The sequence below is a fragment of the Alligator mississippiensis genome, chromosome 1 (assembly GCF_030867095.1).
Source record: "Alligator mississippiensis isolate rAllMis1 chromosome 1, rAllMis1, whole genome shotgun sequence".
In the NCBI taxonomy this organism is placed as follows: Eukaryota; Metazoa; Chordata; order Crocodylia; family Alligatoridae; genus Alligator; species Alligator mississippiensis.
The window spans coordinates 95,405,035-95,422,915 of record NC_081824.1 but is presented as its reverse complement, the minus strand read 5'-3'; the positions used below and the strand labels follow the sequence as shown (position 1 = coordinate 95,422,915).

The 17,881-nt window shown below is 44.3% G+C and overlaps 1 protein-coding gene across 1 annotated transcript in view; it reads right to left on the bottom strand.

The window, feature by feature from the left end:
* Window positions 1–1,837: 1,837 nt before the first annotated feature.
* FIG4 (FIG4 phosphoinositide 5-phosphatase) overlaps window positions 1,838–17,881 on the bottom strand; it is a 131,217-nt gene continuing 115,173 nt past the window's right edge. The window contains exon 23 of the mRNA XM_006261577.4: window positions 1,838–3,918. Coding sequence (XP_006261639.1) covers window positions 3,741–3,918 — 178 coding nt within the window. The 3' untranslated portion in view covers window positions 1,838–3,740. The remainder of the gene's footprint in view (window positions 3,919–17,881) is intronic.

Sequence of the window (17,881 nt, the reverse complement as noted above, 5' to 3'; positions counted from 1 at the left end):
CTCATACCTACTTTAGTGACCTTTGACAGGAATGGCCCTGGCTCTAGCCTCTTATGTCTTCATCATGTACCCAGCACTATGCAGGCCCCAGGCTGCTGGTGGGGAGCTGCAGCTGGGAGGCAGTGGGCTGGGACTTGGCTGGAGCTGGTGCTGTGGACCTCTCCTGTGCCTGGATCCTGCTGCCACAGGGAGGGAGTAGGGGGAGGTGCCAGGCCTCCCACAGGCTGGGCAGTGCCTTCCCGCCACAGCAGTGAGAATCCTGGCCACACAGTGGGTCTGGCCAGCCCTCCTGCAGCAATGGGGCCCAGTTGGGGCAATGGACTCGCTGCGTCTCCCGTCGTGCTCGCGCTGTTGTGGCCCGGACCTGGACGACTCCTCTGTGCTGCTGAACCAGCCCCTCCCCAGCTTGCCCCAGGTAAAGTGGTGGGAAGTCTAGTCCCAGTGGGCCGCCCAGTGGGGCGGCTTTCACCAGGCATGCTGCGTCTTTCCCCCTTGTGTCCATGGTGCTGAGGCCACATAGGGCCTGGGACGGCCATGTGGGCAGCGGAGTTCCCCAGGGCTCGGTCCTTGGGCCTGTGCTATTCAACATCTTTATCAGCAACTTGCAGGTGGGTGTGGAAAGCATGCTGTCCAAGTTTGCTGATGACACAGATGTGGGGAGAAGTGGGCACGCAGGAGGGGAGGGAGAGACTCCAACTAGATCTAGACAGGTTACAGAGGTGGCAGATGAGAATAGAATGGAATTCAACACAGACAAGTGCAAGGTTGGGAGAAGGAACCTGCAACATACCTATAGGCTGGGGAATACCCTTCTCAACAACACAGTGGTTGAAAGAGATCTTGGAGTCATTGCTGACTGCAGGTTGAACATGAGCCACCAATGCGAGGAAGCGGTCAGTAAGGCTAACCGTGCCTTGTTGTGCATCTACAGATGCATCACAAGCAGGTCCAGGGAGGTGATTCTTCCCCCCTGTGTGGCGTTGGTCAGGCTGCAGTTGGAGTATTGTGTCCAGTTCTGGGCGCCGCACTTAAAGAGGGATGTGGCTAACCTTGAGGGTCCAGAGGAGGGCCACTCACATGGTTGGGGGCAGCAGGCCTTGCCCTATGAAGATAGATTAAAGGGCCTGAATCTATTCAGCCTCTGCAAGAGGGGACTGAGAGGGGATCTGGTGGCCGTCTATAAACTCAGTGAAAAATAGGCCGTCTATAAACCTAGCAGAAAATAGGTGAGGCTCTGTTCCCCCTGGGTACCACCTGGGATAACAAGGAATAATGGCCACAAATTGATTTGAGAGCAGTTTCAGGCTTGATATCAGGAGGTATTACTTTACGGTTAGGGCTGCCAGACGCTGAAATGAAGACCCCCAAGGTAGAGGAGAGCACCACCTCCCTTGGGAGCCCAAGAGGAGATTGGATAGATATCTGGCTGGGATATTATGACCCCAGCACTCATTCCTGCCCAGGGCAGGGGGTTGGACTTGATGATCTGTTCAGGTCCCTTCTGACCCTAGAAACTATGAAACTATGAAATGTCAGGCTAGGAAAGAGTAAAGACATAGAAGTATTTAGGCTCTGGGAATATGTTTAATGAAGACTGAAGGAAAATGAAGGCTCAAGCTCAGTTGACTGATGGGTATGCATCCTCATACTATACAGAGTATTTTTCTCAGGACAGGGAAGAATCTGAGCCCATCCACCCAGGTTGCACACACTGGTATTTATTTCAGTGCAGTCTCCAAACAAACTCTCTCTTCTGGAGGAAGGAAAACACATTTCTAAGGTCAAAATTAATTAGCCCATTATCAGTTCATAGAGTAAAAAGTGAGAGATTAACAGATGAATTAAGAAACCATTTTAATCCATAGGGGACAAAGTCAAAAGACATTTTGCCATTTTATTTCATGAATCCCATTGATCTTACAAAATGCTGTATATACAAAAATAAACATATTATCTCTGACATGGTAAAGTTCTGGTACAGCTGAGGACTGGACTTTTGTGCTACAAAAATAAGTGCTTTCAAAAGACTTACAGAGTCTTCCATCCAACAGCTGAATTTGTTCTATATGCAACAAATACATCTCCTTGTTTGTTGATCCATCTTGGTTGTCCAGGAACAGCTCTATTAAGAAAGTCAGTCAAAGGGAAGCTTGTTCTTGGCTAACCCAGCAGTCACCTGAAAGCCTCATTTACATTCACTGCATTGTAGGTAGTATGTACTTGCTGAATTATCCTGAGAACCTGAAGACAAGGGATAATCTATCTGCATACTACCTAACAATGAAAGTCCAGAAACTTCTCCATGCAGAGGTACTGCAGATAATGAGCATGACTCATATCCTAAACAGAAAGTACCTGCCTGCCTTGTATAACTTTTTTAAATAAAAAGGAAAAAGAAAAAAGGAAAGGAGACCCATGAAGAGTATGTATAAATGTAACAAGAGATATAAAAGACAAAAGCATTACAAAACGGACTTGTCACAATACATTTAATATAACACTAAGAATCCTCCACATTAATATACAAGTAATGGACTGGGGAAAAAGCTTATCTCTATAACTTGAAGAAAACCCCTCTGTAACAATTATGTTACAAGCAGTATTGCTTTGGATTTTTTAAATTTTAAAGTGTGCTCTTTATTTTTATTGCAGGCTTATAGATACTTTAATTATTCTACAGGTTGTAAAGACAGCAGCTTTAATTATTCTACAGGTTGTAGAACAGTTTCAGTTTTGCTGCCTAATTTGTGGCTAAATGGCAGTGTTTGTGTGGGTCAACTCAACTCCTGATTTTTAAGCACAAATAAAAAAATATTTATTTATAAACGAAACACTTTGATTGCTTAAAGAACTAAACCCATTGCAAAGAGAGTAAGTTTGCTATGAAAGTGGTAAATTGAAGAGGAAATATTCTATTCTCACTACATTAATAGAGGGTACTCATGGAAACATGATCTTAATCTATTTAAAGCTACTTGCATTTGTACAGAATAGACGCAATCTTAATTGAAAACATGGTAGTGCATAAAATGTATGTATTCTTTGAAATCATACAGGCATTCTTGCAAGTTGTAAAACAAAATTTTGTAAAGTTAAACAACTAGGGGTGAAATCCTGACACTACTGAACTTAATGGCAATGCTCACCCCTTCAACAGTGCCAGAATATCTTTAGCACACCTAAGCTGCATGGTCCACCATTGCTACCCTGCCAGTGTAACCCAACAAAGGCGAAGGTTAAGTTTGTTAAAGTAGGTGAAACTTTTGAATTTGATCCATGAGTCAGACTGACATCTTTTACAACCTTGCAAAAAGCCTGTATTTTGCTAACAATTTCAAAAAACAACAGTAAAATGTTTTTGCTTTTTGACAAGGATCTTTGTCATAAGCTAACATCAAAGAAGTGTTTTGATTTCTTTGTCTGATTAACTTAATTTTGTTACATATAGTAGCAGCTTCAGTACCAACAATTTAAATGCTTGATGTTTTCTTTGTACCTCCTACCATATACATACACATAGCTGCAGTTATTCTAACTTAAAATCTATTTTTTTCTAACCGAAAATAGTAAGTTTCATTTTACTGTTGCAAATCACAATAGTCCAGCAATGAAGTCTTCCAAAAACACAGGCCTGATATTATTTTTATCTTAACTACAAAACAGCTGGACTGGATTTCCTTTACAAAGTTATTTATAAATCCACTAGTGCACTGTGTTTTGCAGCTGAATCCTCTTTGTATTTACATGTAACGGTTTCTAATATACTCTCTGTACATAAGGAAGTCATCCTTTCCAAGTTGCTGCATGATCCCTCTGCCAGCCTGGATGTGAGCATGAAAGATCTCAACTGATTTCCTATCAACTTTAGGAGGCTGAACTTCATAAATGTTGTCTTGGGAAAAAGAGGAGATGGGAACACTGTAAAAGTAAAAAGAAACAGCACAATTCAATCATTAAATCAAAAACCTCAAGAAAGAAAAATAGCTTTATTCCACATCCTTTAAAGATAAATCAGAATTCCTGAAAAGAGAATTTCTTACCTAGTAATTCACTTCCAAAGACTGATACCAGCAGTACAGACCTGTATAGCTCTCCCTGCAAGCTAATGAGGTACAATGCCACTAATATTGACCTTCACTTTCTACCATTAGCCCCACCCTTTTTCTCTTCATCGCTCCTCACATCTGTCATAATCAACCAGCTCCAAAGCTGAAACTTTATAACTTAAATAGTAAGAAAACCTAACTAGCCATTTAGCCAAAAGTAAAAGAATAAATAACCACACCTGTGGACCCAATCTGTAGAAAGGATTTACCAGGTATGAAGTTTCCAAGACATGAACACACATTCCATGAAAATATTAAACCTGACATAAAGCCTAAGTGACACAAGTATTTTAAGCTTTCATTCTGAGGTCCTAAAGTCAAAACACAAGGTTCCCAGCCTTTGAGAAATGAACGCTGTTGTCTGGAAGTTTACATAGACACTGGTTACATATCTGGTGCTAAATAGTGACTCTCTTCTGTTAGCTCCAGCATGAATCAAGTTCACTCCAAATTTAAAAGCCAGACTTCTTAACTGCACCTCTGGGGAACAAAAGACTGAAAGATTCCCTCAAAAATCAGCAATGGTACATGTCAATCCATTGCTATGTAAACAGAAGTTTCTGAGCAAACTCTGAAAGTGATAGTGGTGTATATCATTTTCACTCTGCATGTCAAACACTAGCACCATTAACAATCAGCCCTAATCATAAAAGAGGCATCGTTCATACATATACCGTAAATTTGTTTTCATTGTTAATATTTATATAATTTGTCATTAAAATAATCCTAGAGTTGACCAGTAAAGAGAAGTTGCCATGGCAGAAAATATAAGAGTTGGGGTTTGGATTTGGTAACAAAACACTCAACAGTTAAAAACATTACTATCTAAATGTAGGCCAATTTATAAAAAACCTCTGTCTTGTGTAAATATTTACTGGAAATAAAATTCTGAGATCAACTTTAGATACAAACTACCTGAGGGAATTAAGAGTCATCTACAATATTTGGAAAAAATTCTCCTGTAACTGCTGAGCAGGATGCAAGCAAATGTTTTGTAGTAATTAGAAATTGGGCACAGAGGCTTCAGGGGGATTATGGTAATTCTTTGCATCACCAGTTTGATACAGTCTGACTCATATCCTAGAAGACAAAACTGATTTACTTTCTGAATTGCTGTTAAAATGAAGAATGCTGAAGCATCTACTTGAGAAAAAAAAGTGTTGAAAACAACCTGGAAACATCATTTATTAGAACATGATTTTAAGTCTGGACAACTCTTTCATCTCCACTCATACTAAATAGCTTTCTTTTATTTTACCTACTGATAACAACTTTGTACTATTCAATTATTTATACTAACATTTTGGTAACAGTCAGTGTTTGGGCAAGAAAGGTCAGCATGCCAGTGTGTTAGGCAAACAAACAGGTAGATGTTTGCCTTGTCCTGGATAGGCAATCATAGCATGATAGGAAAGCATAGCAGCACCACACTGTCAGAACCAATTGTTTTCTTTTAGTGATAAAGCAAATTTGGTATTACCTGTTGCAATATTGCAGTCAATGTCACATTTAGCATTGATAGTGTTGAAGTGATGTTGTAGCTGTGATGGTCCAGGAAATATGTGGGAGGCAAGAATTTTATGGGTGATGTCTTTTACTGAACTAACTGCATGGTTGGGATAGACTTAGCGAGGAAAGGTATTGTGATACCTGGAAGCTTGTCTAAGTCTATCCCAACAATGCAGCTGGTCCAATAAAAGATATTACCCACAAAAATCCCTGCTTCTTACATGTTCAGCATTATTATTTGTAACATAGTCTTATCTGGAAAACCCAGTCATGACTTAAGGCCCCATGGTACTGGGTACTGTGTAAAAACAGAAAAAAATACTCTATTTTCAAAAAGGAAAATTAAAAAAAAAATCCTTTGGTCCAGGTTCCACTGGGCACAGTGAAGTGGGTATAACCTTTGAAGGAATAAATGTGGTTCACAGACTTACAGATGTTCATGATATAAATGAAGAGAGTGCATAGGTTGCTCTAATCCATGGTAATTGGATACACACCCCAAAGGCTGTCATACTGCTAAGAAAAGCTCGGCTCAGCAGTCCAGGCTAACTTCACTCTGTGGGCTAGTGTAGAACTATAGACTCTGACCTTGCCCTCCCCTTCTCCTGTGGTTAACTGAGCCTGCAGGAAGATAGGAATCTATCAAGTAGCAGAACAGCAAAATGTAACATCCTTGCACGCACACTGAACATCTGTGCAAGGAACAACCACAATACCATTTTAAGTTAGCAAGTCAATACAATAGAAGTGGTTCAGAAAAGGTCTTGTAGAACTAGACCTTTTCTGAAGTGTGTGTGTGTGTGTGTGTGTGTGTGTGTGTGTGTGTGTGTGTGTGTGTGTGTGTGTGTGTGATTTTAATTCATGAATAGCCAAATGTAGAATTAGACCTTTTCTGAACCACTTTAGAAGTCCTTAAAATAAACAAGACAAATGGATTTGGGGAATCTTATTTTCTTGTGAAAATCAGCTTTAATTTCAGATCAAAGTTCTTTCCAGAAAGAATGGGGTTTTTTTAGATTAATATTTGGAAAAATTACCTGGTTCTGTCCAATAGGCATCTGTGTTATTAAAAATGTATTTCCCAATACTCCAATTGCTCTTAATAGCATTAAAAAAATTCTACTTTCAATCCTGGTTGCAGCCATAGCGTAGAAAATGAATGTTACGTGTTAAGACCTAACAGGAATTTACTGCAATTATGAATATATTTATAGCAGGCATGCAATATAGCAAAAAGGTTTTCTGCGGTCTTCTTTAAATGCTCTTAGTCATGCTGTTCCATTCAATGTACAAGCATGAACTAATGTTTGAGTTAGTCTGCAAACCGTGATCTCTATTAAAACCAAGAGAAACCTGCTCCCTTATTTCATTTTACTGTGGTATCATGATAGATGTTCAATGTTAGTTACATTATGCACAACTTCTCATATGTGTTATAAAGGCACTGCACAATCTAGTTCTGATGCAATAAAGAATATTGTGTTTCTTTTTCATATTAAAAGTAGTAACATTTTGTAAGCTTATGTCTGTATTAATTCTTTCATACTCTGAAACTGGTGTTTTAAGTGACCTGTAACTCAGTTAATACATCTAGACTATTATAATAAAATTACCTACTGCTTTATATATATGGACACTAATGTATTACAGTAAGAGGCATATTTTAGAAGAATACACATGAGCAAAGTACTGAACCAGATAATATTCATGTGATAGCCAATATTGAGACCATACTATGACCGAGACCACTGTAATTTTGAAAGCTGTAGGAATAAACGGATCAATGCGATTGATTTACGGCAGCTCAATTTCAAAGGACCTTTGTGCAAGGAACCATTTGTTCACAGCAAATTCCCTGGAAAAGGTAGACAGAGAACAAGTCCAATGACCTAAACCACCAAATATCAGAGGCATTTTCCAAACTACTTGGCTTTTTTTGCTGTAGTGACAATCATTTGTTGCTGAAAAGATAAAAAGCAGAACTTCCCACCCTCATCCTGCTGTTGACATTCTATGGTTATCACTACAGAAAGCATATTCCTTCAATCTCTGTTGTCTTGGTCTTCAAGATTATGACAAGGAGATATGAAATTCATTTCTGACAACAATTCAACCACAGTTCAAAGCCAAAGTACTTTCCCTGATGCAGAAGAATATATCAAACTTGGCAACAGACATACTAAGAAACCGATTTTGCTTGTAGTACCTTGGAAGAGTGTGAAAGTCAAGTACTAGCTGTTATCTCTTAGATCCTTATGACAATAAGGCCCTGAACCTGCATGTATTTTTGAATGTGCACAAGTTTAACTACATGAGCAATCCCCCAGACCTCAACTGTAATATAACAGGATCGTTTTACTAAAATGTTACTGGGATAATTTTACAATAAGCTAAAAAAGCAAATCTTTGGTTTAAAACAGGTGTTCAGCCAACAGAGCCATGTCATCTGGCCTGCAGGGCTCCTCATGGGTTCAAAAAATTCAGTGGGGAAGCGGTGGCAGCATTAATTGCTGTTCCCTCACTGTCAAGTTTCCAAACCCATGGGAGCCCTGAAGGCCAGACGTGTGGCCCTGAATGCCAGGTCAGACATTTGAGGCCAGAGCAACAAGAAATGAGATCCAGGTATGAGAGCCCAACCAGGAGGCACAAGGCAGTATCCAGGTGCACAGGGCTGCATCTGGGTGCCAAGCCTGCAGATTCAGCCTGCTGACCAGCCCCATGCCAGCAGGGGCAAAGGGCTAAGCACTACTGATTTAAAGCAAAAGACCAAATACTGTAACAAAAAAGTCTTTCCAAGCCAAAATTTCAAATAAGATATCAACGAGCCTTTTAAATAAGAGAATGCAAAGAAGAAAATAAGTAGTTGTTTTTGTAGTGTCTTCATGAAAAATATATTAAAACTCTTTACAATATAAAGGAGAATATAAAAGCTGCCCAGATTAAAATGAAATAATGTAGAGGAGATTTCTATAGCCAAATTCTACCCTCAGTTACATCACTACAACTCCTATGAAGTCTTAACATTTTTAAAGGTAGAAGAGAGCAGAATACTTCTTAGCAGTCTCATTCTGCAAAATGGAAAACAAATACATGCACACTTTTTCAAAATGATCGTGTGTCCATGATAACCCGCCCTCCCTCCCAAATATACGCACATCATTTACTTATGGCTCTGTTCAGAGCTGCTATTGACTGACTACATTAAAAAGTGCCGCATCTCTTTTAGGCTAAGTATAGACAGTCAAAAAGCCCGAGGCTGAATCGATTCAGTCTTTGTAGGTTTGTCTAAATTGCGGAGATTAAACTGAGAAGCAAGTGAACAGACATTCACTTTTGATCCCAGAAATTCAGCTACAGGCCTCCAGTGGCTCAGGCCAGAAGCCAGGGGATGCTAGAGCACACCTTCCAGCATGCCAGCCACTGTCAAAGGGAAGGGACTGAAGCTCCAAGGTTTTTCCCCACAACCCTGTTCTAGGGGAGGAGTGTGGCCAGGCCCCAGCCTAGGGCTAACACGCTGGAAGGTGGGGGTTTAAAAAGGTAGTGGCACTAAATTCATAAAAGCTTGAACAAGAACAGTCCTCTCTGAAGCGAGCATGTATTGAACATAGAGATTTACAACCTCAAGTACACAAAAAAAGAACAACCAAAAATCTTTGCCTAAGCTAAGATACAGCCCAGTAAAACACACTGAGAGTACATACAACTTAGTCTAACTTAACATGTAAACCAAGACAAGGGAAAGCCTTGCATAAGTCTCATGTAATCCTGAGGGCAGAGTGTCTTCTTACAGCCAGGTATTCGAAAGTCCTTCTTGGGGAGTCAGCAGGGGGCCTTAGGTGCTAGAGTGGAGATCCCACAGGCCTCATCTCTACTTGGGTTTTTACAGGAGCGCTTGCACTTCCTTCTTCCCCTTGGGTGCCTTGACATTAGTATGCTTGTCGCTTATAGTACCTTTGGCAGGACTCTCATGCATTCAGTAGGCCTGTGCGGGTAGGCAGCTATTTGATTTGGCTTCGGATCTGACCGCTTCAGATGCCAGGGATCCGATCTGGAGCTCCGGATTAGTTTCCCACTTTGATCCGGCTGAAGAGGTTCCAAAGCTTCGGAGCCACCTTGGAGATCCGGCCATAGGGTATAATGGGGAATCAATGAAATATCTATAACTTGGTTGTTTTTTGTCTGATTTGGATGAAAGTTGCAGGGGTGGTAGCCTCTACTGAGAGCATTAAGCCTGCCAAGCTTCAAGAAGATTGGTGCAGGGGTTCGGGGGAAACTGTACCCCGAATTCTTGAAAGCAAAACTCATCTCATGTTTATTTGGGGCACCAGGGACACACACACACACACACACACACACACACACGAGACTATTGAAGGCCTGGTTGCTAAGCTAATGTGTTACCAGTTACCAATTAATCATGATTCACTCAGGTACCAGCTCAGTACACAATACCCAGCTACTACATAATGAGTTAACGAGCAAGGATTAACACCTACAAAACCACACACTAAGTTGAGGAAATAATTAATACAGACAATCAACTGCCCCAAAACAGACACAGTCAGTCCCACAAGCACCCATGTCATGAGTTTTGTCTGTCAGCAGCTAGGGGTGCAGGGCCCCAGTATTCCACTGCACCTACCTCCTTGACAGCTGGCAGGCTTTGTGGTCCCAGCAGGGGCTAGCAGGCCTGCAGCTTTCACCCCGCTGCGCCTTAACAATTCATTGTCAACCACGTCACGAGTTTTGCCTGTCAGCAGCCAGAGGTGCAGGGCCCCAGAAGCCAGACTCCCCCTGCACCTATCTCCTTGACAGCTGGCAGGCTTCGTGGCCTGAGCAGGGGCCACCACCCCTGCAGTCTTCAGCCCGCTGCACCTTAACACACACAGGGTCATCTATGTCACGAGCTCTGCCTGTGAGCAGCTTGAGGTGCAGGTCCCTCCAAACCCCTGTACCTATCTTCTTGAAACTTGGTAGGCTTTGTGGCCTCACCATGGGCTACCACCCCTGCAATTTTCACCCCTGTGGTGTAACGCATACATGTGACATGAGTTTTGCTTTCAAGAATTTGGGGTGCAGTTCCCCCTGAAACTCTGCACCGATCTTCTTCAAACTTGGCAGACTTCGTGCTCTCAGCAGAGGCTACCACCCCTGCAACTTTCATCCAAATCAGGCAAAAAACAACAAGGTTATAGATATTTCATTGATTCCCCGTTATACCCTATGGTCAGCTCTCCAAAGAGGCTCCGAAGCTTTTCAGAAGCGGTTCGGAAGCTACGAACCACTTCGGAAAGTCCAACGAAGCCAGCACTTCGATCCGGGGATGCTGCTTCGGATGCCACAGCGTCCAAAGCGTCTCCGGACCTGAAGCAGGGTCCGAAGCCTCACACAGCCCTAGCATTCAGTGTCTTTCGTCTCTTCTTAGGTATTCCAGTCTCCATAGATGTTAGGCTCAGAAGGGACCTCAATAGATCATCGAGTCTGACCCCCTGCATAGGCAGGAAAGAGTGCTGAGTTCAGATGACACCAGCTACATGCCTATCTAACCTCCTCTTGAAGACCCCCAGGGTAGGGGAGAGCACCACCTCCCTTGGGAGCCCGTTCCAGACCCTGGCCACTCGAACTGTGAAGAAGTTCTTCCTAATGTCCAGTCTAAATCTGCTCTCTGCTAGCTTGTGGCCATTATTCCTTGTAACCCCCGGGGGCGCCTTGGTGAATAAAACCTCACCAATTCCCTTCTGTGCCCCCGTGATGAACTTATAGGCAGCCACAAGGTCGCCTCTCAACCTTCTCTTGCGGAGGCTGAAGAGGTCCAAGTGCCCCAGTCTCTCCTCATAGGGCTTGGCCTGCAAGCCCTTAACCATATGAGTGGCCCTTCTCTGGACCCTCTCCAGGTTATCCACATCCCTCTTGAAGTGTGGCGCCCAAAACTGCACGCAGTATTCCAACTGCGGTCTGACCAGCGCCCGATAGAGGGGAAGTATCACCTCCTAGTGGACTCCAAGATGAACATGAGTCGGCAGTGTAACAAAGCCATCAGAAAAGCTAATGGCACTTTATCGTACATCAGCAGATGCATGACGAACAGAACCAAGGAGGTGATACTTCCCCTCTATCGGGCGCTGGTCAGACCGCAGTTGACCCTTTCTGCTTCCGTTCCACCAAGCAGGTAATTTCCTAGGCAGTAGGTGAGCCAGACATTTTTCCTCCCTAGGTGCAGCACTTTGCATTTCTCCTTGTTGAACTGCATTCTGTTGTTTTCTGCCCATTTGTCCAGCCTGTCCAGGTTGTAGTTGTTCCCTGCCCTCCAGCGTGTCCACTTCTCCCCACAGTTTTGCGTCATCCGCAAACTTGGACAGAGTACACTTCGTTCCCTCGTCCAAGTTGCTGATGAAGATATTGAAGAGTATCGGTCCAAGGACCCAGCCCTGCGGGACCGCACTGCCCACACCCTTCCAGGTCGATACCGACCCATCCACTACAACTCTCTGGGTGCAACCCTCTAGCCAATTCACAGCCCACCGGACCGTGCAGTCATCCAAGTCACAGCCTCTTAACTTGTTTACCAGTATGGCGTGGGATACCGTATCGAAGGCCTTCCTGAAGTCTAAGTATACAACATCAACCCCTACTCCTGCGTCCAGGCGTTTTGTAACCTGGTCATAAAAAGGGACTAGAGTAGTCAGGCATGATCTACCTGCTATGAACCCGTGCTGGTTTCCCCTCAGCATAATTTGTCCTGCCGGGGTCTCGCAAATGTGAGCCTTGATAATTTTTTCGAAGACTTTGCCAAGGATGTAGGTGAGACTGACTGGTCTATAGTTGCCTGGGTCCTCCTTCCTCCCCTTCTTGAAAATGGGGACCATACTGGCCCTTTTCCAGTCCTCCGGGACCTGGCCCATGCGCCACGAGTGTTCAGATATTACCGCCAGTGGCTGTGCAATGATGTCGGCCAGTGCCTTCAGCACCCTCGGATGGAGCTCATCTGGGCCTGCTGACTTAAAGGCATCCAGTCCCTCCAAGTGACTCTGCACCATCTCAGGGTCTACGCATGGCAGTCTGGTGCCCTGCTGCTGCCTCTCTACAATCCCAGTGAGAGCCTTGTCCTGCCCCTCGCTTAGGAACACTGAGGCAAAGAACTCGTTGAGGAGTTCAGTCTTGTCCTCCCTGTCTGTCACCAAATGTTTCTGCCCATTTAGTAGGGGTCCTATTCCACCCTGGGCCTTACTTTTACTCCCTATATATCTAAAAAACAATTTTTTGTTATCCTTAAGTTGGGATGCCATCCTCAGCTCCATGGTAGCTTTGGCCCGTCTAACTGCCTCCCTACAAGTGTGAGCAGAGGAAGTATATTCGTCTTTGGTGATCTCTCCCTGTTTCCACTTTTTATATGCTCCCCTTTTAGTCCGCAGGCTGCCCTGGATTTCTCTAGTCAGCCAAGGAAGCCTCCTGGCCCCTTTCCCTCTTTTTCCTCGCATCGGGATTGTCTCCCTCTGTGCCTGAAGGATCATTTCCTTAAGGCACAGCCACCCTTCCTGGGCTCCCATCTCTTCAAAACTCCTACTCTGCAGTGCGTCCTTGATTAATCGCCTGAGTTCATTGAGATCAGCTTTCCTAAAGTCTAGCACTTTCACCCTACTAGTTACCTTACCCACTCGACGTCTTACGGTGAATTCTATTATTTGGTGATCGCTGTCCCCCAGGTGACTACCAATCTGTAGGTCCCCTACCATATCATCCCCCGTTGCCAATACCAGGTCCAGTAAGGCATTCCCCCTAGTGGGACCGTGTACCTCCTGCGTCAGGTGGAGGTCCTGTATGCAGGATAGGAACGTGAGCGAATGGCGGGACTTCGCTGTCTGTGTCTTCCAGGAGATGTCTGGGTAGTTTCGGATCCCCATGACTACCGCCTCCCTAGTTTTTATGGTCTCTGAGAGCTGCCTCGGGAGCTCCAAATCTAGCTCTTCCCCTTGGCGTGGGGATCTGTAGCAGACCCCTACCACCAAATCCCTTTCTCCTTGACCTCCATGTAACCTAGCCCACAATCCTTCTACTTCCTCATCCTTCGATTCCGTCTTGATGAGGGTCGATGTATATTGCTCATTGACGTAGAGCGCAACCCCTCCCCCTTTCTTCCCCACCCTGTTCTTTCTGTACAGCCCCCACCCTTTACAGGTTCTGCTTTATAATGTAAATGTAGTTTTCCATTTTCTTTGGTCACACCAGCCCAAGCAGTCCCTTTCCTGTTCACTTAGCTCCGTCTCCAGCATATACATATGATGACTGTGCCAGGTCTTTGCCAACACCTCCCACTTCTAAATCTGGTCCTGCAGGGCCTGGCCCTGTGCTCACAGATGGCAGGCGACCAAGTCCCTCCAGTTCTGGTGGTTCCCTAGCCTCTTCCCTTTCCCCCATGGCCTGGGGGAGCTGAGGGGAATTACACCCACTCCCCTTATCAACTGCTTGCCTCAGCCTCTGCCAGAGATGGGAGGGGTGGAGTCTGCTGGGCTCCTGCCAGCCCCCTGCCAAGCAGACACCAGCTGCGGTCCAGTGCCAGTGGAAAAGGGGGTTTAAACAACCCTCCCTTCCCTCTACCTGAGCTTGCCTGCCCCTGCCCCGTCCACTCTAGTGAGAAAAAGTCTGCTGCTCCCCTCAGGCAGATCTGGCTGCAGTCCCCAGCTGGGTTTCCCACCCCCACCCCTTTGTCAGCCAACCCTCATTGCTCTGCCTAGGGAGCACAGGGGCAGGGCCAGCCCTAATCTCTGGAGCAGACACAGTCCAGTCCAGGGCTGCAAAGCATCATGAGATGCTGGGGGACTGTGCTCTAACTTGAACCAGGAAGTGGTCTGGGACTGAAGTTTCATAAACTGGTTTGACCTAAATCAATTAAGTCTAATACTACATTCAAGCAGGTTTATCTTAAACCAGTTTCAGCCATTTTGAAACTGGTTTATGTGCACTGAACTTGTGTTCTGTTACAGGTTTAAACCAGTTTCTGATCACTTAAACCAGTGTATGTGTAACTTCTGTCCCTAGCCTTAGGGTTAAGAGCATGTATGCTATGCTGGGTGGTATATATCACAATTCAGCTTTTGCAATCACAGTTTCCTACTGCACTGTCACTTTTGATTTCAACCTACTAATTGAGTAAACATTGCCCTTGGAGGTTCTGCACTTATAGATCATAGGGGCCCTCCACTTACAAACCAAGGAGCCATTTGTGAAGTCAGACTTAATTTTATTCTCTCTCACTTCTAAATTTTGCAATAACTGGTCAAAACTAAAATGGAAAGCACAAAGTTATCCTTCAAAGATCCTGGTGCTCCAGGAATATGGCTGTAAGAGGAAACATTCATAGACAGCTGCAAATCTTTGTTTTGACTTGGCTGTGACCGACTGGTTTCTCCCAAAATCTTTGCTTGGGCACAGCAGAGAAGATGAGCAATGACAAATTATCCCCCAGGTCTTGATGCCAGAAAAAGGGATAGAAGAAAATGGAGTCATAAAAATCTTCCTCCTTATTACTCTAATTGATTCTACAGTACACTGATTTAAGGTGAAATAAAACAAATCTCATGCTCTATCTATAGGAAATCAGCTGCAGCCTCAATTTTGCCCTACAGCTGATGCATACAAGGTTATTCTATGAACAACCAGTTTTTCCTTTGGAACATTTACAATTTTCACCTTTTATTTATATCAGATTTTAGCAGTGGGAATAACTACTCTTTTCTGTAAGAAAAATATAGACCATAAGCAGTTACCCAGACTGATATCTAGTTCATCATCTAATCACTTATCTAGCGTATTTTTTATTCAGCACAGCATATATTTAGATCTTCCTATGCTGTAGTTTTCATCTGTTGTATGCTTTTATTATACTACACTTCAATTTTTTTGTTTCATGCTTTTTTGGTATCTTAGCAACAGTACGCTGCACTCAGATACAGGGAATGCATTTTTGCCTAAGGCAACTACAGCATGTGTGCTTTATAATAAAAAATTGTAATTGCCTAGTCTTTCACATCTAATTAGCATGGCCTCATCCTTTGTAACCACCTCTTTGTTAGACATGTTAAATTGCAAAATTGCTCTTAGAATTCCATTAAATGCTGCAGTATTTATTAAATGTTCAGGTAAATGGAATAAAATATCTTTAATCAGGAGAAAACAACAGTACAATCTATTTGCCATTGGCATTTTTTAAACGGGAAAAAGACTTTTTCTAATTTCCACAGAGCTCATAATAAAAATGGGAAAGATATATACATTCAGAGGAACAACATTTCTTATGGGAAGAGCTCATAGTAGTAAGTCTGATAGTTAAAGCTCCTAGGTAATCAGTACTCTAGCCCTAAATGCTTAAACCATAATTCAACTGTATTTCCTTGCAATCAACACAGTCAAGGTAAGAAATTAAATCTTACATTGACTGCAAGAGTTGTAAAGATACAGTACTGGTACACAATTCTGCAAGGAAACTGGGACAAACAGTTCACACTAGTTTGGGGAACAGGCAAAATCAGTCACCTCCTAGCATAAGACATAAAAACCCAGTGGTGAACCACAAAGTTTGGCAGTCTTCCTATAGCTGTTTCATTCTGCCAATATGAATATAAGACATATCAATGTGTTACGTATATAATGTTCCATTCTAGACTCAGCAGAGGAAATGAGCATTTTGCATTAAAATTCTGCGGTCCAAGAATATGGACAAATTTGAAACCTTATGGCTGTAATAATTAGGAGTGCAACAAAGATTTTCTTGGCCCATACTGATAGCCAATTATTAACTAGCCATATTGGGTTATACTGATCTGATAACCGATTTACAGAAATGCAGTCAGACAGCTTGGAGAGCAGTGTCTTGCTGGTAAATCTGTGGGGGGAAGGGGCATGGGGGAGGGAAAGGGTGTAGGGAGGGCAGATCAAGGCCTCCATGGTGAGGGAGGGAATGGGGCAGGAGCTGCCCAGCCAGGGTGGTGAATGCAACCCAAGGGCCTGGAGTGGGATGGAGCCGCAGGTAGCTCATTGAGGGGGCACAGGAGGGTGGAGTGGGGGTGCGGCTCCCCGTTGCTGTGTGCACCTCCGGGGGAGGCATGAGCAGCATGTGCCCTCCTAGATTTGTTTGCAGGGTGAGGGCAGGCTGACCACTGTGGGTTTGGGTCCAGAGGCTGTGTCAGCCTCTCCCTGATGGGGGGGGGGGGGGGGGGAGGGAGGGAGGACTGGGCTCCAAGTGAGCAAGGGCAGGGCAGACAGCAGTAGTGCTGGGAGAGGTGGCTACAGGGAATTTTAGGTGGCTATAGCCCACTCTGTAGCCACCCCTCCCAGCACCGCCACTGCCTGCCCTGACCCCATGCACAAATCCAAGGCAGGTACATGGATCCCAGCTTGGATCCCAGCCCCCTCTCTTCCCTGTGCCAGAAAGAGGCTGGCACAGCCTGGCCCAGAGCTAGCAGTGGCAGCCTGCCCTCACCCCCCGCACAAATCCAGAGGGGGCACATGCCCCCCATGGGCTCCCACGGGTGCATGCAGTGGCTGGCTTACCCCTCCCCCGATGAGCTGCCCGCAGGTCTGTCCTGCTCCCTGGGGTCGCATTCACTACATTGGCTGCCCCTGCCCCACTCCCTCCCTCACTGTGAGGGCCTTGATCTGCACCCCCAACACCCCTTCCCTCCCACAGACTTACCGGTAGGACACTGCTCTCCAAGTTGCCCACCTACATTCCTGGCTGTATGCATGCTGCAGCTGCACACATGCATGCAGCATTTATCAGTGACAATATCACCTACACCAGCCAAAAAAAGCCTATTGCCAATAATGTTAATTTTCTTTTCATTGGTGACAATCTGATATGCAACCAATATATCAGTGCACCTCTATATTCTTATTTTTCCATATTTAATCATTCAAGTCTTTTGTGTGCTACAGTTTTTGGCTAGGAGCAGACGTTGCATCTAATGTGCTTTAAAACACTCAGAAAGTGCTTTACAGCTGTAACAGAACAGATGTTGACAGCACATGATGTGCTTTAAAAGTAGATTGCACTCTAACTTAACCCTAGATGGATTCTGTAAAAGTGCTGCATCAAACATCTATGCCAGATCCCATCCAGGGTTAACTCAGAGTGCAATTGCTACCAACCCAGGAGGGTTGTGCAGGCTGCTCCAGCCTTGGGCAGAGCTTGTTTGCTCTCCCCAAATGCTGGGCTAGCTTGGCCCCCTCAGCTGTCACTGACCTGAGACAGTGAAAGCCTCTAATCCCAG